This window comes from Pseudochaenichthys georgianus, chromosome 13 (genome assembly GCF_902827115.2).
Source record: "Pseudochaenichthys georgianus chromosome 13, fPseGeo1.2, whole genome shotgun sequence".
NCBI lineage: Eukaryota > Metazoa > Chordata > Actinopteri > Perciformes > Channichthyidae > Pseudochaenichthys > Pseudochaenichthys georgianus.
In genome coordinates, this window is record NC_047515.1 from 27,738,041 (window position 1) to 27,761,734 (window position 23,694).

General features: G+C 43.0%; 1 protein-coding gene across 2 annotated transcripts in view; it reads left to right on the top strand.

The window, feature by feature from the left end:
• The first annotated feature begins 19,616 nt into the window (after positions 1 to 19,616).
• elna (elastin a) overlaps positions 19,617 to 23,694 on the top strand; it is a 47,928-nt gene continuing 43,850 nt past the window's right edge. For both annotated transcript variants that reach the window (XM_071205197.1, XM_071205196.1), the window contains exon 1: positions 19,617 to 19,901. In XM_071205197.1, coding sequence (XP_071061298.1) covers positions 19,826 to 19,901 — 76 coding nt within the window. In that variant the 5' untranslated portion in view covers positions 19,617 to 19,825. The remainder of the gene's footprint in view (positions 19,902 to 23,694) is intronic.

Here is a 23,694-nt window from a genome sequence, read left to right on the forward strand (position 1 = left end):
GGGACATAACAGTAGACAATAACCCTTGTCAGAGTCCATTGTGAACCTGATTGAAGCCTTGAGATACTGCTGAACTTCCTCCTCTTGCCTTAAATACATAGGATTATAGATAAATAGTTTTGTGCCACGTCATATCAAAGGTTAATATATCAGTATTGTGGTATTGTGCTCAGATATAGTCATGAAACCCCTGTGAAGCCTGTGAAGTATGCTGGGTACAAATATGATGATTACATGACGTCTTTAATTGTTCATGGTTCAGTTCATTGTTGCATGTGTTAGTCCAAATGTGTTGTATTGACCATGTTGTGCTTGGTTTCTTATCTGGTTTGTTCCTGAAATGGAGAAGGAAAGTCTTGAAATAGATTGTATAGATTAATGTATGTATCACTGAAGTTCCAGGTGCCGTGGTTTCCTTCCAAAATCCAGAGATATAAATATTAAGTAGACTTGAAATTCATAATTACTCATAGGTATTGTTGTGTGTTTGTCTGATGGTGCTGTGGTGGACATGCCAGTTTGAGATCTTTTCATGTCTCTGCTAAGTAATCTACTATCACACACAATACTTGTCCATTGATAAGTATATTCAATATATTTCTGTCCAGTTGCATTCTTTTATTTCATGCAAACAGTCTTGTGGATTTCCTTCAATGCTTATTGCACAACACAAGAAGATTTAATTGTATCCATAATATGCCTATCAAACATTATTTGTTGAAGAAGACATTGCCAGGAAATGAGTCACTCTGAGATGCAACTCAATGACTTACTCTTTGTTAGATAGACATAAAATTCCTATGTTCGTATTTTAAAATATGGCACAGTTCAGGCAACATGAATACCTTGCAAGGCGGAATATCATTCTTAAGGATTACATTGACATAATTATTTCTATGGACTACAATAGAAGTTGAATAAATAGTGATATAAATACAAATACATAAATATGTGTAGGCTTTCCATATCCAAGTTGTTGTTATAGTTAAAACTGCATTCTTAAACCACGGTGAATATTTGGGAAAAGCTCCATTTGAGCTGTGGAAAGTCATAATTATTCATAATTATTCTCCACGATAGCAGCTTCCAATACATTACAAAACACTGACCCTTTGCATGCTGTGAGTATAGCCAGACCCAACTGAGGCCCAGCGGTGCTCCAGGCCACCCAGCACCCGTTAGATTAGATGAAAAGAACAGGAGCAGCATCACGGCAGGGATCCTGAGCTGCTCCGGCTACAGCTTCACTGTTCAAGCTGCAGACCGACACGATGATGATGGATGATTCTAAAGCTGGTGTCCATTAATACTGCATTTTTATTACTTTCTCAGCTTGCCCCTGATTGGCTTAGGGTGATGTCAAACAGGGCGATTGTCAATTGTCAAAAATCAGACGGCAATAGCATCCAGCTGGAAGGCGATAGTGATAACAAGAATGATCAGATGCTCAACCAAAAACACTCCATGTTCATATCTGGATATAATTTTGGAAATGACTTCAGTTAGCGTGATGCTCCTACAGCATATCTAGCTGAGTTCCTGTCTAATGATGCACCTTGTGCCCCATTATCCTCACCGCCATTAGAACCGTTGTCTTTGTGCTGCTTGACTGCACACAATCATGTTTACATTTTTAAAGTGAGACCAGATCCTCGGCTGATATGGCGATGTGGATCAATTGAGTCTGTCACTTGCATCACAACTGTCTAAGGTAGCATCACTTTTTATAGCTTCTTGAAAACAGCTGAACATAGAATAAAGAAATGAGTTCCTTATGCAGCCTCCGACCAAATATATTGTGCATTTTCTCCGGTTTTCCAACTTACCACCCTTTGAGTGCTGTGAAGTTGCAGGAGACTTTCTAAAGCAGGACTTAAAGTAAGAAACACATTCTTGTACTACATACTGAGAATCCAGAGTTTCCAGAGAAGTTATGACCTAGATACAGTGAACTACACTTTGATGAAATATGAGGGTAAATTATACTGTCTCTTGTGGCACAACATAGAGTTTGATAAAACTACATTATTTAAATGGAAGAAGGACATTTTACTTCTCAAGTCTCCTTTCTCCAGAATTTTAAATAAAAACATGACTTACTGATTACTTGCTTTTATGTTGCTAGAATGACATTATTTATAATCTTGATATTGAATGCACATTTCATTGACGTCACTAGCTCCTTATTTTTTATTATGTTGTCAATATAAGGATCAGCTGTGTAATACAAACTGTGTTATTTCACTGGATCATAAACAGACTGTTTGTTGGTAACTGAAGTCGGTTACTGCAGGTTTTTAATCTCTTAAATGCGACCTTTGAACGGTGTGTTAAACAGTGAGTAGAACAATGTAATGTGTTTCACCTGCAACATCAGTCTGGTGCTCATAACAAGAGATATGACCGTTTTTAGAATATGGAGAAGGAAGCAGCAACAACAAACATCAGTTACTTTAAAACAAAAAAAACTGGCACCCTGGGCACAACTTAGTTCACATTTTCCTCTCGTCATTCCCTCCCAGGCAAGTACAGCTGCTGGAAACCAAGAGAACAAGAACCACTTCAGGAGTAACAGAGAATAGAGGCTGTTTTTGTTTCCCTAGTGTCTACAATCTGACCAAGCTGGCAGTGCTTACTTAATTGGCTCACATACAGAACAATAATGCCAATCCCTTCCTGAGCATGCTGGGAAGTAAGACATATCACAGACATTACGCACTGGTTTTGCACCATTAAGCATCCATACTTCCATGCCAAGAACCACATCCAGAAATTAACAGACCGCTATATGAATGTGTGACAACTGCAACAATGTGCCAAAGGGATTGTCAGGAAAAGGCCACTACTGTTGAATAGTGCATCTGTTTCAGGAGGAAATGTTCACTCTCAAGCCTTTCCTTTCACTGCCACTCTGTGAACATAACTGATGTTTGTGGAAACAACAGAGCCAGTGCTGTGTCTTTTCAAATGTTGGTTACGTTTATGTATTTTGTCTGTCATTTCCTGTTTTATTTTGTATTTACCTCTTTCATTTCAGGCCCTGTTTCTTCCTCCTCTTGTGTGTTTTTCCCGCCATCATCAGTGTCTGTCCGCCCCTGATTGTTTCCACCTGCTCCCACTCACCTCATGTTGAAATAGTCCTGTCTCTCCCCTGTCCTGTGTCAGTCTTGTTTGTTTCCTCTAATGGTCGTGTCAAGCCTCAGCTCTGAAAGGATCGCTTTTCACTCATGTCAGGTGTTATTATGTTTGTTTATTTTTGTTGGCTTAAAGTTTTTACTAAGTCCTCTCTTTGTTACGCTAGTTTCTTCCTCCTTGTGAGCGCTTTATGTTATTTCCACCACCTACTCTGTTAAGAGGAATTACCTGAACTGTGAAAACAAATACACTTGTTTATTACATTCAAGACTTTGTCTCTGGGTCGTGCTTTTGGGTTCATCAGTTTGTGTCGAGGTCCTGACAGCCAGTCAGTATTGGCCAAATTGTCCGCTTAGAAAATAAACTATTAAAACATTTTTAAACCCGGCCTCACAGTGTTGCGGCTACAGTACCATTCTGATTATGAGGCACCTTAGGTCATGTTTCATTCAACAAGCTTGCTTCTGTATTGAAAATGGACTTAACCACAAAAGGTGAACCACAAAAGCTCCCTAAACAATACATTGTTCATTGCCATATCTACAATGTAGTTACTGTGCACATGACAATAAAGCCTTGAGTCTGAATCTTGAATAAATTAACAATTAAAATAATTAATTAATTAAAAATAACAGTAAATCATAGAATTAGCCATGTTAAAAGTAATGTTGTTTGTTTGCATTGAAAATGTCTCATAAGGTCTCAGTTCCCAAGTCTCAAGAAGATTTTGTTAAAACTGCAATACAACTTTTTTAGTTCTTTGAGTGTGAGTGCTTGCTTACCTGACCGGACAATGCCAACAGGCACAGGTTTACGGAGTGTTCAGACCAGAGCCCCGTGGGTGTTGGATGGCCCCACAGAGAGGAACAATAGATCTGCTTGTCTCATCCCTGCAAATTCAATATAATGTTGTAAGCCTGGCCTTGTCTCCACGTTAGGCGAGCTGGAGTGCTACATTTACTAGAGAAAAAAATGATGAAAATGATTGCTTCCTGTCAATCACTAATAAACAGAAGTAGATATGAAACATTTGTAATAAAACAAATGGGATATAATGAATGATGTGGTTTTTTGTCTGAGCTGCAGAGAACAAGAAAAAGCACAATTTAGCTATGCTTTTTATAAAAGAATAAGAGTTCAGGGATTACATGGGCAGATACCACACATTATTTAGATCATCACTCTTATGAAAATAAACTGGAAAGTAAAAGTAATACTTTATGAATTAAACTAGTCAGAAATTGGAAAGCACTGAGTAATATGTCTGATACATATTCTTAAAATGTTAATCCAAACATTCGGCACGCTAGATGTTGCACAGCACGCTCTTCTTCTTGAACACTGTGTAAATTACTCCCAGCGTCTCATGGGGAGATTTGGAGACAGAAGTCATAATTAAAAAGTGCTGCTGAATGAGTTTTAGGCTGCATGTTCCCCAATGTTAAGCTGGGAAATTGGAATTATTTCAAGACTAAAATTGGAATTAGATTTGTGGCGCCTTGGAGGATCACACATAAGCTGCTTCCTGACTTGACCACTCTCCATGAATTTCATGTAGTTTTGATCATTTCGATGAACTTACTATATGTTATTGTGTTGTCGGGGGTATCAATCAACAGAAAATGACTGACCATAGCATCCAAAGATATTAAACTGGTTTAGATATGTGATCAGAATTTCATATCAGAAAATGTATTAATTATCCAGTCTCTCCACACTTAAAATACATCCTGTTGTTCTATAACCATAATGTAGCACAATGTACTTTTGAAGAAATAGAGCCAAAGACAAGCTTAGCCACCAGGGTCAGGTTAAGAGTTAGATGCAACAAAGAAAATAGATTTATGTTGAACAACATGATCTGTTTTGGTGGCTTTGTTTTGGAATATTTCTTCCCCCTAGTGGTCAAATTGTTGTTGCTTGGGATTTTTTCCCAGGTGTCTCCATAAAACATTAACTGAGATGTTGCTGCTTTTGTGATACTTGTAACTGAACTACTTGGCATGCATATCCTAGTCCCACACATACGGTCATTTGTACTCTGTTTCTCTAAGTACTTAACATAGTGTCAAAAAGTTAGTGTAGAGAATTAAAGACAAAAACTGAGTGAATAAAAAAAGTGAGTTCCCCAAATAAATGTAATGGTAGTAATCCATGTCTTAAAACCTCACCAAGGCCCTGCTCATCCTTTTGATTGTTCTAAACAAGCAACGTTTTGGAAAGCGTCCACTCTGATGGTGTGACCCTTTAGACTTTGTGTGAGAACTTGCTGGCTTATCTTTAGTTTGTGTACATTTTTCACAGCCTTTCTACAGTATGCCATTGATTCATTTTCATCCACTAAGAACACACACATTGAGTAAACTAAGGTACTTAGTTCTTATCACATTAGGGGAACTCCCTTATGTTGTCCTTAGAGCTGGCCCCAAGAGGTCCGTTATCGGTGCCATAGGGAAGTTATAACAATGTAAAGGAAGTGTGTTGGTGTGCCTGTCGGAAATGTGACTGCACTTAACCAAGCCCTTGGAAATGGGGTCAAATTAACTTCAACCAAATTTCAACTATGTGTTGTTTTTTCATAAATGATTCGAATCTGTGGAAGCAGGAAATGTCAATGTTTTTTCTTCTTTTATTTAGCTTTTTAAATTTGGAAACATTGGTGAAATGTGTGGGAGTGTTGTCAATGTTGGCCTCCAGCAGTTTCCCATGTCTTGGGTAAAACATCTTAGTTAAGGGTTCTTTTGCTGGAAGACATCTGATGTGATGAAACGTTATTTCATCAGCATTTTATATTGCCAATGAATTCTGCGGCCTAATCTGACTCTTTAGTGGCACATTGCCGGACTATCCTGCCCCAGAGTCCAAAAGAAAGCCTGAGAAATACTCTGATAAGCTGATAATAAAACATTCTGATAATATTTCAAAATTGCTGTGAATTATGTCATTGCGTTACGCTGTCAGCACTGTTTATAGTTTTTGAGAGAGAAAAGGGATAACCTTTGGTTGGCACAAATTTTTTAATTGACTAATGTGATAAAAAAAAATTAACTATTTAAAGGAATACAATTTTTAAAAAAGATTAACTATCCTAATAATTGTGTCAAGTGCAGCTTCTGAATCTCCATAATGCTGTCGGCGTTATGGAGATTCAGAAGCTGCACTTGACACAATTATTAGGATAGTTATTTTTTTTCATTGCTTTTACGAAAACTATAGGTTACTTACGTAACCCCAGACCTCAGAGTAACATGAAGTGAGATGTCTCACTATGGGATGCGCCTCATCGCGGAGCAAACAGAAGCATCAATCTCATTACGCCAATCCTGATTGGCCGGTGATTCTTGACGTCAACGTCAGGGGAAATCACCCCCTATAAGTAGCCTGCGCCACGACGCATGCGTCATTCAAAATAAGCACCTCTTCTCGCTTCACCATAGCAAGGAGGGCCGTCTGGTGAGACATCTCACTTCATGTTACTCTGAGGCTGGGGTTACGTAAGTAACCTATAGTTCTCATTCATAACACTCCGTTCGATGTCTCACTATGGGATATTGTAGCTCCCGTATTGCCAGACGAGCTTATCTCGAAGATCACCGATCAACCAGAATTTAACAGGTGGAGTCCCGACTCAACAAGGTGCCCAGCACTGCTCGGGCCACGCTTGGAGCGGAGACGTCCAGTCTGTAAAAGCGGACAAAAGTGAGTGGCGAAGACCAGCTTGCCGCTGCACAGATGTCTTGGATGGAAACACCCTTGAACAAAGCCCAGGATGTAGCCAGGCCCCGAGTCGAGTGAGCCCGCAGACCCATAGGTGCTCGCAGATTCTGACTCGTATAGGCCAAAGCAATCGCCTCCACGATCCAGTGGGATAGTCGTTGCTTAGTAACAGGCTTACCCTTGTGAGGTTTAGCCCAGGACACGAAGAGTTGGTCATTAAGACGAAGCTCTTTTGATCTGTCCATATATGTGTGTAAAGCCCGGACTGGACACAATAAATCCTGCTGCTGCTCCCCCGAGGAAACCAGCTGCGGAGGAAATGCCTCAATGTCAATCGGGGTACACGAACCAACCACCTTTGGTGTAAAGGCAGGGTTGGGTTTCAACAACACTCTCGTTTGCCCTGGGGCGAACTGAGTGCATGAAGGATGTACAGACAGTGCATGAATATCACTGACCCGCTTGGCGGATGCCAGGGCCAGTAACAGCACTGTCTTGAGTGACAGATGTTTCATGTCAGCTCCTTCCAGGGGTTCAAATGGGGTCATTTTGAGCCCATTTAAAACCACTGCCAGGTCCCATAAGGGCACCAGCGACCTGGAGACAGGGAGGAGCCTGCGCGCTCCCTTCATAAAACGGCAAACCAAAGGATGTTGGCTAGCCGTCTTACCCTCAAAGCCCACATGGCATGCAGCAATAGCAGCCAGGTACACCTTGATCGTGGAAAAAGCTCTGTGTTTATCGATCAAGTCCTGTAGAAATGATAAAATCACCCCGACAGGACATTGAAAAGAGATGTGTCCTTCTTGAAGGCACCACTCCTCAAACACCCTCCACTTACAGTCGTAAAGAGACCTGGTGGAGGAAGCTCTCGCACTCTGAATAGTGTTTATCACCTTCTGAGGGAGTCCCACTGTATTCAGATTGTACCACTCACGGGTCAGGCCCATAGTGCCCCGCGCTCTGGGCGTGGGTGAAGGATCGCCCTCCCCGCCTGAGACAATCTGTCCGTGCGTGGTGGGGGCTGCCACGGCTGCCCGCACAACAGCTGATATATCCCCGCCAGCCCGTATATTGCGGGCTAGGGTGGAAACATCAGAGTACGTGTGTGGCGTTGCTCTTTCACTCTGGCCGGAGTTAAGGGGAACAGAACCAGGGGTGGGAACGTGTACAGAGGACCCGGAGGTCAATCGTGTACGAGTGCGTCCCCGCCTAACGGTGCGTTTAAATCGTGCATTAAAGAGAACAGCTGTCATTGAGCATTTTCTCCCCTTGCGAACAGATTTAACGCGGCTCCGCCGTAACGCACCCACAGCAGACTCTCGATCCTTGGATGAGGAGTCCAGTCGGCATAGAGTGGTGCACCCTTTGACAGTAATTCTGTCCCTAGGTGCATAACTCCCGGTACTTGTGTCGTTCTCAGAGAGAGGAGACGTCTGCCGCTCCAAGGGATCAGTTTGTGTGCCCGTGTGTGTGACTGGAGACAACGCAATCTCCCCTGGCGGTTCATACACGATATTGTGTTGTCTATCCTCACGGGGACATGAAGTCCTCTGAGAGAAGGCAGGAAGCATTTTTGGGTGGGGAACACCGCTAAAAGCTCCGGGTAATTTACGCGTGCCCGCTGGAAGTCTCTGTTCTAGAGACCTCTCACCGGGCGACCTTCGTAAGTCCCCTGTCAGCCCGTCTGACCTGCGTCCGTGGTGACCACCTTCCGTGAAAGGACTGCACCCGTAGGCGCGTCCCGCACTGGAAAAGTCGGGTGTAGTGCCACTACGCATTTCATAATCACCAAAACTCTCCGTAAGCCGTGGCGTTCGGGGTTTAGTTTTATTATGAGGCCCATGTTGAGCGGGTGCTTTACGAGGACATTTTCCTCCGTAATCTGACTCCGCTCGGTGGGCTTTATAGATAAAACCCTTCTTTCTAGGAGAGAGAGAACCTCTCTCTCCAGAATATGGGTTGACTCTCACTGGGTTTGTGAAAACAGATAAATTATAACTGTTTTGAGAAGCCCAGGCAGACATCGTGAGTATCTCCTGCTGTATGCTCCTTAGAGCCAGCTGGGATGTCACTCTTATGGCTCCGACCGGCACTGCGCATATGCGTGACGGAGGTGCCTTTTCAGCTCCAGCCGGTACTGCGCATGTGTGTGCCGGTGGTGCCCTCACGGCTCCAGTCGGCACTACGCCTGCGCGTGCCGGTGGTGCCCTTAAAGCCCTGGCCGGCACTGCGCATCCGTGTGGCGGTGGCTTCACGGACCCGTCAATAATCCGTCCTTTGAGAGATGCCGTAGCTGCTCTTGAAAGGGGAACGATTGACGGGCCGTTCTTTACAGCTCTAGCCGGCACTGCGTACGCATGTGGCGGTAGTGCCCTTAAAGCCCCAACCGGCACTGCGCACGCGCGTGGCGGTGGTGCCTTCACAGACCCGTTTATTAGCCGCCTTTGAGAGAGGCCGTAGCTGCTCTCAGAAGGGGATTTATGGTTAACGGACTGTTTATTGTCTTTCTTTTAATTTTTTTTTTTTTTTAGGCTGTGCCCTTGGCCGGAGCCTGGATGCGTCAGCGGAAAATGGTTTATTCAGACAATAACGATGTGACATGTGTTTTGTGCGGACTTGAGGATGGCGTTGAGGCATCTCTCGAGGCGGCGGGGACACATTTAGAGCCGGGGAAGGAACTTCCAGCTCCGTCATGGAGGGGAGAAGGAGGGGCTGTCAGGCCGCTCGCTTCTTCTTCCTCGCCTGCTGGCCGAAATTCTGGGTCGGCTGCGCCTGGGCTACAGCCGGAGCCGGAGATTTTCTAGACCAACTCGCCCTCGTCTCCTGCCTGGGCTGGGGACTCGGGGCGGGCTGCGCCCTCTGCTGTCCTGGTACTTTGAACCCAGCAGAGCGCGGTGCAGCATGGGCGAAGGGCCGCCGTTGCAAAGGCCGCGGCTGGACCCTTCGAGGGAGACAAAGGTGGAGAGCCTCGTCTTCCTTCTTTTTCGACTCGCACTTCCTTTGCATGGAAGCGAGAGCGGAGCCGAAAATCCCCTCGGGAACGATGGGCATGTCAAGCACATCTTCCTTTTCCCGGTCTGGGAGGTTGGTGAGGTTGAGCCATCTAGCTCTTTCCTGCACCACCATGATCCCCATTACCTTGCCCGTGGCCTGGACGGCGCAGCGTTGGACAAATGTCTGTGACCGCGGCTATCTCGTCCAGAGTGGCCGGTCCAGGATTGCTCGACATATCCTCACAGAGCTCCGCTTGGTATGCGGTTAGCATCGAGGAAACGTTCAGAGCCCTGGCGGACAATGCTGCGGCTCTGTAGGCCCGTTCCCTCATGGTAGACTGGAATCGGTCCGTTTTTGCTGGCAGCGTGGGGTTCCTGCTTGGCGGCTGGCCCATCCTCGGTAGGAGGTGGGCTGCCACCAGCGGTTCCATAGGTGGTATGTGGAGCAGGCCGAGCCTCTCCATACCGTCACAGTCAAGGGAGGAGGCACCCTGGATTGGGGCCTTGTTGCTAAAGGGCCGGTCTCTCCACGAGACCGACACCTCATCCAACATCTCCGGGAAGACCGGGAGGAGTTGCCTCTTTGCCCTCGTTGTTTGGGAAAAAAGACCTGGAGGTCTCCTTGGCCACTTCGGGCCATGGGATGTCTAGTTTGGCCGCAGCGCGCTGACACACGGCTTGTAGGTCCATACTGAGACAGGGCGAAGCTGGTGTGCTGTCGCCCGGGGGAGCAGCCATCGCTCCCGGCTTTGCAGCCTGAGTCGATGACATGAAGATGTTCCTGCTCATCCGAGTCAGACAGGAGGAACTCAGAGGTGTACTCTTCGTCCCCCATGCAGTCTAACTCCAGGACATCTTCCGCGGGTGAAACCATGGTGAGGTCCAGTCGGGAGCCCCAGCTTGGTATAGCGTGGGGCCCCGTTCCCGCGTTTCTTGCCGCCACCGGATCTCGGCCTGATATGGCGCGGGATTCCGGTTCTGCGGGTGCCGCTGTCGGTGAGCCCCAGACCGCAGTGAGGGGCTCCATCTCTGCGGCAGACGTCCCCGTGTCTTGATTGCCGGTCGGCGGATCAGTGGACATGAGGGGGTCCCGTCCCGACAGGTTAACTTGTTGCGCCAACCTTCGGTGGAGGCTCTTCACAGTGAGGCGGGCACAATGTCCGCACGAGCCGGGGTTGTCAATGGCCTCCTGGGCGTGTTCCAGCCCGAGGCAGGACGAACAGATCTGGTGTGAGTCTGTGCCTGACACTTTCAACCCGCAACCGCAGCGCCTCCGAGATCCTGACTCCTCTGGTGTGAGGGGGAGAGGCGTCCATCTCGTTCGCCGTGAGGCGTGGAGAGGGTCCGCTCATGACAGGTACGTTCGAGAAAAAAATGTTTACCGATCTGTCTTTAATCCGGGGGAAAAAAGGACAGCGTGGGTCTTTTTCTCTCAAGGATATTACCTGGTATGGTAATATTCCTGTAATCCTTTTCTCCTCCGTGGAAGAGAGAAGAAAAAAGTGTCCTTGCTACCGTGGTGTCGGTAGTGAGGGAAAAAACACAAGTTAGCAACTGGTGTGTTGCTAACTTGAAGTCAAAACCTTACCTTACTCCAGAGGAAGAACGGCGAGGTTGACTATAATATTCTTCTGAGAGAATCGGGTAGCCGGCTAACGCCCGTCGACCGAAAATTAGTTGGGTTCAGTCTGTGGACTGTTAAGCTAGCCCGGCTACCGTTCGAGATGTGCTCTGAAGCGAGAAGAGGTGTTTGAATGACGCATGCGTCGTGGCGCAGGCTACTTATAGGGGGTGATTTCCCCTGACGTTGACGTCAAGAATCACCGGCCAATCAGGATTGGCGTAATGAGATTGATGCTTCTGTTTGCTCCGCGATGAGGCGCATACCATAGTGAGACATCGAACGGAGTGTTATGAATGAGAACTTACTTTTAGCAAGGGATTTCTTTTGGGTGCTACATTAAGAGAGTCTTGCAGACTTCTGATCGCTTCCCTACAAGAAATGTTACCTGACTTCAAAACTTTCCACTGCTGTTTCTGCCATCAGAATAAAATGTAAACTTCCCAAAGAAGTTATAAGTCAAACATAGATTCAGAAACTTTGAATTGTGTACATTTGCTTATTCATATTTGCCTGTTATGGCACAATGTTATAGTGGCCTCTGCTGTTACTAGAGAAGGACATTATCATTTGTATATCTTGTTTATTCAGGATGTAGCGCTATTGACGATTCTCTTAGACAGTCGTGTTCAGTGTCGTAAATTAAAAAACAAAGATTAGTCCAGTTGAGTCATAGACCTGCTGTACCATGCAGTGGACACATGGCAATAACCTTAAAATTATCACATTTCAATACTAGTGATTTCATGTCAAAAGCTTAAATGTTTCACAGTTACATTTCATTTTTGGAATTGTTGACCAAATATTTGGCATTGACTTTTCCACTACAGAGAGAGTTTACCAAGCTACTTTCAGTTATTTCAATGAACCTCCACATTAATTGAACCAAGCTCTAAAGCCTCAATGCAATCTACGGTAAAATGTAACCAAATGCTTGGGATTAGTGTGGATGCGATTGAAACACATGTAGTAAATGTAATCTTCACTGCAAAGGTTGAAAGAGTAAGGAAAGATAGAGACTTGGATGTTTTACTTGTGTGCATGCAAAGCTCTCTTAAAGTTGGAGTCCTGGAGATTTTAATGCCAAACATGAGTCACCGTGCTGCTGGTCGGGCTCTTACCAGAACTCATCAGTTTCCCCTGGGTGCCTGCACTTGGATCTGATGTTCACTGGAACATGCTTTGTATACGGAGCAATGTTAACTGCAGAGAAACCACATCTGGAGTCTGTTCTGAATGTGTGTTTCACACTTTGGAGACAGGCCAGTCTCCCTGTCTGTGTGTATTGGTGACTCCACAGACCAAGAATGACGTTTGTACTACACTAGGGCACTCTTCATCTACATCTGACTGTGATAGTTCACACTCTCCGGTGTCCCACTGCGAAAATATGAAGATTGCCTCCGTCTGTGGATCTGACCCTTGTGGTTGACACTTTGCATGTTTTTTGGTAGCTGAAAAACAGTAAAGTGTGGAGTGGATGGACATCAAACAAATCTGTACAGTGTCAGCCTTACATCAAAAGAAGATGGAGGAATCTTTGGCATGCCATGATGCATGTTGTGCTAGAACCAGCCAACACAGCTGGCCAACTTTACTTTGTGATTATTGCATGATAACAATCTCAGAGCTGATCCTGTACAGCAACCCACAGCAACATGTGAGTACTTAACCAATGAACAAAGGTTCATTGTACCAATAGTAGTCCATGTGTAGCGGGTTATACAGTAATTCCCCTCCTGATTCAAGAAATACATTCGAAAATCACCCCATCTGTATCAGCATAGTAGTTGTTTGAACATACGACCATCACAGGCAGCACACTCAGTTCAGTTCATTGTGGATGCCACCCAAAAAGTGTTTTCTGTTTAGGTAACAGATGTTGAATGCATGTAACATCATGTCCATAATGGGTTGGGAAAGGAATATGTGAGCCACAGTCTACACAATTTACATATTTAAATACAGTAGAGTGCTGTACACTTGTTGCACATTTCAATCACATTCTCAAAAGTGACCAATAAAAGTATAAGTTTTTCTATAATGTCAATAATTGGTATATTGATTGCACCACTTCTGCACATTAGTGAAGAATAATTAATGGTAAGCTATATATCTTTTTTATACTCTTAATTCTATCTTCTACCGCTTTGACACCCCGGGAGAGGAATCTGCTCCACTCATCCACCCACCTGCTGAGGAGACAACGCTGGTTCTACAGCACCATCAGGTGTGGACCACTCTGAGGAAAATCAGACCTAGCAAAGCTGCAGGCCCAGACGGAGTGCCCGGCCGGGTACTGAAGGCATGTGCGGACCAGCTGACAGAGGTGTTTACTGATATATTCAACCTCTCATTACAACAAGCTACTGTTCCAACATGCCTCAAATCCTCAACCATCATTCCAGTGCCTAAAAAGACATCTGTGAAGTGCCTAAATGACTATCGCCCAGTCGCGCTTACACCAATAGTCATGAAGTGTTTTGAGAAACTGGTGCTTGCCCATATCAGAACAATCATCCCACCTGACCTTGACAAGCATCAGTTTTCCTACAGGCCAAACCGCTCCACAGAAGACGCCATCACCTCAGCCCTCCACACCTCTGACACATCTGGAATTACCAGGCAGTTATGTGAGGATGCTATTTTTGGATTTTAGCTCTGCATTCAACACCGTCATGCCCCACAAACTGGTCAGCAAACTGAATACTCTTGGCTTTGGCTCTTCACTTTGCTCGTGGGTCATGGACTTCCTGACTGACAGACCACAGCAAGTCAGAGTCGGTAAGCACCTATCATCCCCCCTTATACTAAACACAGGAACCCCACAAGGTTGTGTTCTTAGTCCCATGCTCTTCACACTCTTTACCAGCGACTGCACCCCCATCCACACCTCCAACTCCATAGTAAAATGTGCAGACGACACCACAGTAGTCGGTCTTATTACAGACAATAAGGAGACAGCCTACAGGCTCGAGGTGGAACATCTGACTGACTGGTGTAAGGAACACAACCTTGTCCTTAACACCTCCAAAACTAAGGAGCTCATTGTTGATTTCAGGAGGACAAAAAAGGAAGTCCATCTCCCCCTCCACATCCATGGAGAAGCAGTGGAGAGCGTGGAAGACCTACGGTTCCTTGGAGTCAACATCTCCTTTAAATTAACATGGACCTCAAACACCTCAAACCTGGTGAAAAAGGCACAGCAGAGACTGTTTTTCCTGAGGAAACTAAGACAGGCCAGGCTTCCACAAAAACTGCTGGTAAACTTCTATCGGTCGACCATTGAAAGCACCCTGTCCAGCTGCATAACTGTGTGGTACACCAGCTGCACAGCCGCAGAGCGGAAGGACCTGCAACGGGTGGTGAAGGCTGCTCAGCGCATCGTTGGGACTGAGCTGCCCAACCTTGATAACATCTACAAAAGTCGACTGCAGAAGAAAGCCAGCAGTATCATCAGAGACATCACACACCCCGGCCACTCACTGTTCGAACCGCTGCCATCCGGCAGACGGTTCAGGTCAATAAAAGCACGCACCAACAGACTGAAGAACAGCTTCTTTCCCAGAGCTGTGGCCTCCATCACTCCCATCCCTGTCCAACCACAAAACGCACTATAACATGCACACATACAAACACACTACTTCCCATCAAAGACTGCAGCCTAAAATACCATGTTATTTATTTGTATATTTATTAAGTATCAACTGATATTTTTTAGCAACTATTTATATTTAAACATTGTAGCTTTATATATTTTAACATTCTGGTAAAGTGCATATGATGACCCTGATTATTATTGCTACTATCTCTGCTTTATCACTGTTTTTATGGATGTGTTCTTATTTATGTTATGTATTGCATTGAGAGATGCCAACTGAATTTCGTTGCACTGATGTGTGATGACAATAAAGATCTATTCTATTCTATTCTATCTGTCATGTTTTAGAGCAATGCTGTTCTCTTTGGGTTATTTTTAATTGGAATAGCCGACTGACTTTAGTTGTATGTCTGGTTTCAAATTGGTTGCTGAACGACATCATTATGTTTTTGAACAGAGAATTAATTAGTGTATTTCTATAATTGAATGTACTTTTTATACTTGTACCTCAGTGCGTCGACATGGTTGACTTAATTTACTTTCGACCTAAGCCAAAAGCACTTTGACAGTTGACGAGTGTTATGTTGTGATGCTCTGCCAACGGTGCAAAGCCATTAAAGCAAGTGTCTTTTGTAATCCTTAGTTGTTTCCAGGAGAAAACCAAGGATGCATGCAGGTTGCGGCATGTTGGGAAATGAAATGTGACAAAGGCACAAAGAAGGTCCAAACTCACCTAGAAGTTTAGGTGCTTGGAGCACATGATTTCACTGTTATCAGGCACACAATCAGAGGATATGATTGGCAAGTGGCCGAGTATTGGTGACAGAACAACCCTCGATTGTATCGGCACTCGTTTACTGGTTTCTAAACACGAAAAACCCAGACACTTCAACTCCTTCTTCTGTAAAGAAACATAGTTACACTGTCACTGTTATGAGAAAAATAAGACTCGACCAAATACAAAAGCACAACAGGGGTTTCTTCGGCTGGTCGAAATAAAAGGCCTCTTTTGCGTGTTTTATAAGACAAGGCAATGTTGTCGATGTCACACATTTGTGAGAAGACCAGCATGCTGACTGCAGTACTGTATGAGCTGTTACTGAAATGTAGGCAATGTTCATTTCACAAACATAACCGTCTCTATAACTATCTCTCATGTCATTTGTCAGTACTTGAAACAGGCCTCACAACCTCAGACTACATGTAACCATGCCAACCCAGGACCTCCATACCTGGCTTTTTCACCTGCAAGATCATCTTTGCCGAACAGCTGATGCAAAGCTGTTGGTTTGCAAATCAAACGGTCTTTACACAAACGGTCCGAAAATGAATTGTCTTTAGCAGGTTACTTGTTGAGTGGACTGCAGTCAGTCTTCGCTTCCAACTCCAAGTGAGCAAATTCTCACACTTAATGGTGTTTTCACTTTTGACGAAGTTTTCTCACAGATGATAAAATCTGGTTCAAGAAATGCAAAACCACAAAATGCATATCTCTAGCTATAGTCATGTGAAATTCATAATTTAGAGTATACCTAATGAATCAAATGTTGCAAGATAAGCAGGTAATTTTAGAGTAGCCTTATATTGTGACCAGCCCAAGGTACACATGTTATAATCATGCTGTTTAATAAGCTTGAGTTGCAATACCTGTCAGATGGATGAGTTCTCTTGGCTTACCAATTGTAAGCAGTTTTTACAGAGTATTTAATAAAAATAAGTATTTTGTGTGGATGAAAAAAAAAGTGTCCTTATCAATAATGAAAGCCTTTACAGCAACCTAAAGTGTTATAAGGAAACTACAGTGTATAGTTGAATATATAACAGTAAGTACTGTGGGACCCCTCTCCATGTCTCGCCAAAGTCCATGTTCAGCCTCAGCTTTTTTGGCAAAAACACACGCCAAGGAGTACCAGACATGAGCTAAAATAGAAATGTAGACTTTCAAATAAATGGAGAAAAACACTACTCTCGTCCAGAGTACACTTTTGCTTCCCAAACAGACTAGTCAGCTGGGGCCTTTGGTCTTAAATCAAACGATGAAAGAATAGCACCATGCTGGATACAGCATTAGGTCAGTGTCCTCCTGATGTTTGGACTGTAAGTAATGATGTATTGTAATCATAAGAGCTGAGTGCAGTTCAAATTTTTCATCTTATTGACTAATAGATTTGTTGGACTCCATTCAGTGTGTTGTTTGTCATGCATCTGATGAGTTTGTTGAAATCATTATTCCACTATGTATGATAATGGGAAGATTGTTAGCAGTTATACATTGCAATTGGCTTTGAATAAAGAGTTAGGGCACGTTGGTGCAATCGAAGCTCAGGTGTTTAAAGCCATACAACATTAAATTGTTTCAGCTCATTATATTTACTTGTTGGCCCAGTAATTAATCAGGCCAGCGTCTAACATCAAGGTCACATACTCTTCTTAATCTGTCCTTGTACCATCCATCATTTAATGTCATTAATCTTCATTCATTTAGCTCCCATAAATAATGCTTGGCTTTGTTTTTGGCAGTATCTAAATATATATGTTATATATAGATTTCTTCCAAATGACTTGTTTTTGATCAGTTTAAAGGATTGTGAAATTATTCAAAATGTGTTTTTACACAACATGTAAAGAGAAATGGGTAAATGTGAGATACAACTTAAACAGATTTGCATTATTCCCCAGAAATTAGGAGATGGGTCAATATTAATTATAATTCTACTTGAGTAAAAATATGTGTTCCGTAGCCGTACTCTACTTTATGATTTAAGGGAAATTATGCTTTCCCCTCAGTCCAAACAAACAACATTTAACATCTGATATTTTAAGGACCCCTAACCAAACGTAAAGGAAATCAGCATGAGGGAATGAGAACACTAATGGTGGACTTCACTACTGAAGGATACTGTGTTTCTTGGAAAGCTGAACCTATTAGCATGAATGCAACAGCCCAGTCTGTCAGGTTTGTGTCTGAGAGAGTAATGACTTTGGCTGCTGCTCTCGCTAGTAATAAGTACCTCTGCTCAACCTCTTCTACTTGAAATCCCAAAAATGTGTCCCGGGGCAGAACAAAAAATAAAATTGGACAACGACAGCCTTGTCAGCAGTGAGATGTTTTTTAAGTAATGGCTAAATGTAAAGCCAAGATGAATCTGCACACAGATGCCTGGAGAGGATATTTCCTGTTCTGGATCGAACTCCAGTTAAATTCTGCTGTGGACACAAGATCTGTGAAACACTTAATCACTCAGCAACGATGTTTTAAAGTGATTTGTTGATATTATGAAGCTGTAAAACCTTTTTGGGACAGTTGTCTTCTTTTACCAACCCTTCTTTCCCAGTTCATAAACATGCATTTCCCAAAGCTAGATCATGCTGTCAAAATTGTTGTAGAGATAAAGGTCCGATAGCCTGTGTTAGTGTGACGATAATGATGACCCTGCATGTACAGGTGGTATCAGAAGAGAGGAGAATCCTGCTGTGATTGATTCTTCTCAATATGTTGACCTCTGACTTTGGAAGACCGTAGAATAAATATGTAATCCATGTGTGCAATTATGTGATCTATCTCTTTGAAGTTACTTTTAAAAGTACATAGTAAGACTGGTTGTTGAGATACTGTATAGTAAGATGATTGACGCTCCAGGGGTCAAGTCCTCTGTTTTGCAACAAAAAGTACAATTTTAGTTGCTAAAGCTCTCTAAAGTTGAGAGTGGACTAATGTTGGTCCTCCCTTTACTTATGATATCTGTTACAGGACTGACATTGACAATTATGATTATCCTGATGAACCTGCTGTGAGACTGCACAGGCTAGCAGGCTGATGTTTCTCAGGTTCTTTTTTCCTTGTCCTCTATGTGGGATGCAGACAGTTTTCTTTTTTCGTTGCTTACCACTGTGACTGACTTCTCCACATGGACTGCCAGGCACAGTGCACTGCTGTTTCCAGATCATTCCTGCAGCGAGTGAGTTTGTAATGTCTTGTTCGGATATTTTGTAGATGCATGCTGATAGTTGCTGTGTTCTTTTCCCTCTGCTGTTATGCTTTCTGGATCACTTGCTTAAGAGCAACAGCAGAAACATTTTTAACTGCTTGTTTTAAGAACCAACCGGGTGAACATTAGAGCCAATGAGGAAAGACAATTATTAGGGTATTTGGTTTGCTCTTCCTCTGTCTCTCTTTTGACTCTCACAGATAAGTATGCTCAATATCCATGCAAATGTTTGCAGACAGTTCAATTCCTTCTGGATGAGAGGAGGGTGTCTCTGTCTCCCTAATCTGTGTGTGTGTGTGTGTGTGTGTGTGTGTGTGTGTGTGTGTGTGTGTGTGTGTGTGTGTGTGTGTGTGTGTGTGTGTGTGTGTGTGTGTGTGTGTGTGTGTGTGTGTGTGTGTGTGTGTGTGTGTGTGTGTGTGTGTGTGTGTGTGTGTGTGTGTGTGTGTGTGTGTGTGTGTGTGTGTGTGTGTGTGTGTGTGTGTGTGTGTGTGTGTGTGTGTGTGTGTGTGTGTGTGTCTTCCCTTTTCTCTCTCTTTCCTTGCTGGCAGCAGCGTCTGTACTGTTGGCAGGAGTGACCAGAATAAAACAGCAACACCAGACATAGAGGGAAAAAAAGCAAAGTGATCCATTGAACTCTTAATTACGTCGAGTCTCATATCTTTTCCTTTTTTTCACCTTTTCCCTACTCTTATGGGGGCTTGTGGTAATTAGTTTGAAGAGAATAAAACCAGCTGATCGGGAGAGGGGTGGTGCATTTTCCAGCGAGATGGCTAACAGAAACATTCTGTTGCTCTTCTGCGGACTCTTCCTCTTTGCACTGATTCATCCCTCTCTTCAAAGAGGTAAGTGTGCTGCAGGTGAGACATTTATTGGACTGCATCAATCACAGGCTTAGAACAGGTGCAATTTGATTGTGTGCCTCCTCAAAGTGTTGCTTTGTACAGTAGGTACACATATCTATATATACACCATGTATTATTTATCTGTTGCAGTGTAATGTAGTTTAAAGGTATATCAAATAAGAAATATTTTTAGGGCTAACTTTGATTTTTTTAATCTTTGAAATTAAATATTGTCTAGTCTTCTCTATCTTCTGCACATTTCTAAATCCCTGAAATGTGTTGTGAACGTAGAGATTTTTTTCTTTGCATCATATTTGTTATGTCTGTTCCTGCAAATGTAGAGATTCAGCAATGTCCAGAATTTTACCAGATATTTCTGTACGGTAATTATTCTCACTGACAGTAAAACGTTTATCACTCCAGCTTGAATAATAAGAACCAACCCTGCATCATAATTTTTCGTAATGCCCATTCCTACCCAAAGTAACTGTTCATTTCTGTGTCTCTCTTTTTTTGTGTTCTTAAGACGGTTAAGTTGCGTTCTACACACACGCACGTGCGCGCGCACACACACACACACACACACACACACACACACACACACACACACACACACTTATGCATACATAGTATATGTTTACATGGCTGGAGACCATGTCCTATAACGTGTCAGGCAGAGAAGGTTACCCAGCTGGTCCCTCTTTTCACTTAGCCAGAAGTCCCAGTGGACACAGTACATGTGTGTGTCAGGTCTTCTCCTGAAGTTAGAGGACTGTTCTGTCTAGAATCAGTGAAGCAGAAACTTGCAGGTTTGAGCGCCCAGCATCAAGTGCAGTTTAAAGGTACAGCATATCTGTTTCAGACACACAGAGAGATTGTGAGCATGCGTTTCCGCTCCCTCTCATTCGACCCATGATTTTGCTGTTTCTCCCCTTTCTGCATTGCTTTGATTAGGTTTCTGGCCTGCGCTTTTATTTAGATTCTCTAGGTTATTCTGCCTCAATCTGGGCAACATGTTTAGCACCTGGGGCTGGCTGTTCTAGAGTCCATTTTTTTTAAATTGTATTTATTTGATTAAAGATCATAGCTGTTTATGTTACTTATCTTCCTTTTAGATGCATTATGTTTAGCTTGTAAGATGAAAGAAAGATGACATATTGTGTCCATATAAAGTGTCATTCTTGCGTAGCTACTTTATTGGCCTCCTCTAATTTGGTCACATTGACAAAGTTGACCAAGTCTGCTTTGATCAAGTCATAGATTGTATTGAATGTATTTTGCCCATCTTCTCTCTGCCTCATAGCACATTCATCCTTTGTTCTTTGTGCCAGACACATTTCAGTTGAGATTTTGAGGTGAACTGAAGAAAATGATGTGGTAGGTAAAGGAGCCAACATATATCAATATTGGCTTTACAGCACTTTGATCTCAAGTGATTGTTGAATCTGTCTAAACCAAACCTTTCTGTGGCGCTCAAACTCGTTCCATCTGTAACGGCGCACTCTATCTTGAGGGGAAGAATGCTCTCTGCATGGTGCAAGGGTCAATTATCTGTGAGTAACATAAACCCTATTAACACCCAATCCGGTTATTTAATGCCTATGCACAGAAAACACCTCTCAAACCTGCGATATTCAACCCTTGAAATATAGTGTAGTGCAAAGCTTTTCTATCAACAAGGGTATAAGAGTTATGGTTCTAGAGGAACCATCTGAAAAGGAGTATGTTAATAAATATGCCGTCTGTCATGGTAACCTATAACGCTGTTCAGGTACTTTAGTTACTTTTGCTGGAACTTCCTAGTATAATGGAGTAGGCAGACTACGCTTAAAATTTCCGAACAAACATTTGTTACATGTTGCATGTTATTTTGACCTCTATTTTCTTATTGCTGCATTTGATAACGTAATCAAACCCAGACCTAGATAGTTGATAACATTCTTGGAATAGATTTCTCAACTTAGGAATGTATTCAAGTTTGTTTGCCTTTGCCACTAACTTAATAAAAGGAAGACTGATAATCTCATACAGTATTTGCACATTTTTGTGAAAGGATACCAATGTTTATTACTTTCTTTTACTTTAAAAACTCCCAAGTACCAAGTATCCTTTACAGGTATTAACTTGGCAACAACCAACTGGTGGACTTGAGCCAAAGTAATTGATTAAGTTCATTCTGACAGGCCAGTGGAAGATGAATAGGGGGAAATAGCTCCTCTTCTTTTGTTGCAGTCTTAAAGGTTGTGGGATGTCTTCTTTAGTCCTGGTGAAAGCCAGTTTGCCTCGTTTGGCATTGGTCAAGTTAAGCCCTGAGACATCGTAGGAATTCAACATTAATACTTGACACCTGCCTTGCTGTTGGTGAAGTTAAATGAAAACAGTGCAGATTGGATGGCATGACTATGTTGTCATAAAACACTTGTGATAAATTGCAGCTTTACTCCGGCTTTGCTGGTAGATACCCAAACTGATAGTGTTGAATCCTCAAGCAAGTGGTGCTTCAGCCTTTATTTGTATTGTGTAACAAACAACTCTCTGGTTTTAATCCCTCTTCTGGCAAAGCTCAGTGCAAACCATAGCATACTGGATTAACGTGAGACACATCAAGTGGGCATTCCAGTTCCCAACAACTTCACTCTGTAATTAAAGAAATCGACCTGTCTGAAGCCTTGAAGGTTTTTCTTGAGTTGAGTTTTTTTTTTGTTCAATTTCTTCAACTTCCTTAATGTTGGACCCACAAAGGCATTTTCATTTGATGATGTCGAGGGTTTTTGTGCAATTTGTAGTGAGGTGACCTCATTCAGTAACATTTTGGGAAGGAGCCTTTTGGTTACAAGGACTGACTGTTTAAGGTTTGCGATTGTGAAAGAACTGTTATTCGATATCTTTGTTTTTTAGTCTTGCACACATTCTGGGAAAGTGTTAAGGGTTTATTGGACAATTCAATCCTCGGTGTGCATTTTACATTTAAGCTTGTTGGCTGACACTGAACACATTTTCTTTTTCAAAGCTCCTAGCTAAGCCATTACTAACTGTAACTACTACCAAGTGCAGTTTAAGGATTCAACTGTATGTCTGGGTTGTTTTTAAAAGACATGTTATTCAACTGACTGTACTTTTAATGGGTCAACTCCATGCACCATACAGTGTATACAAGAAGTGGACGTAGTCGCTATGACAATGTCCATGAGTTTGTGGACTGAGGTAATAAATCAACTGAGAAGTGTGATCATTTTTTAATTGACTTCTACACAACAGACCATTGGAGTTGCCCCCTGCTGACCAATACAAATGTTAGGTTTAACATACACTGAGGTTGTCTCTTGCACTATACTCAACATTGTTACTGTCTGTAGTCATACATTTGTAAACCTCATGGACTGTATGATGCCAATTCCATCATAAATGGATGGCTCAGTTGAATCACAAATCAGTTGATTGAATGCCAACATACGTAGATATATACTGTACAGCATGTGTACATTTGCTGTAAGGGTAATCACATAGTATTGAGTCCTTGTTATAGCTAGAAACAGTTAATACTTTGTTAAGTTCTAACTTTTACTCTGGTTGTGGAAGAAGTTCAGTCCTAGCATCTCCCAGTCAGATGTTAGAAGCACATTAACTCCGATGATTCATTCCAGCCACTCTGCAGGCAGACCTCACCGGGCTGTGAGCTCTCTCTGGGCCAGCACACTGAAAGGGCTTCTGTCACAATGTTTTCCTCTTGACCCCCCACTGCCTACTGATTTCCAAGATATTATAGGTTTGCAAACAATATGACAACATGAGC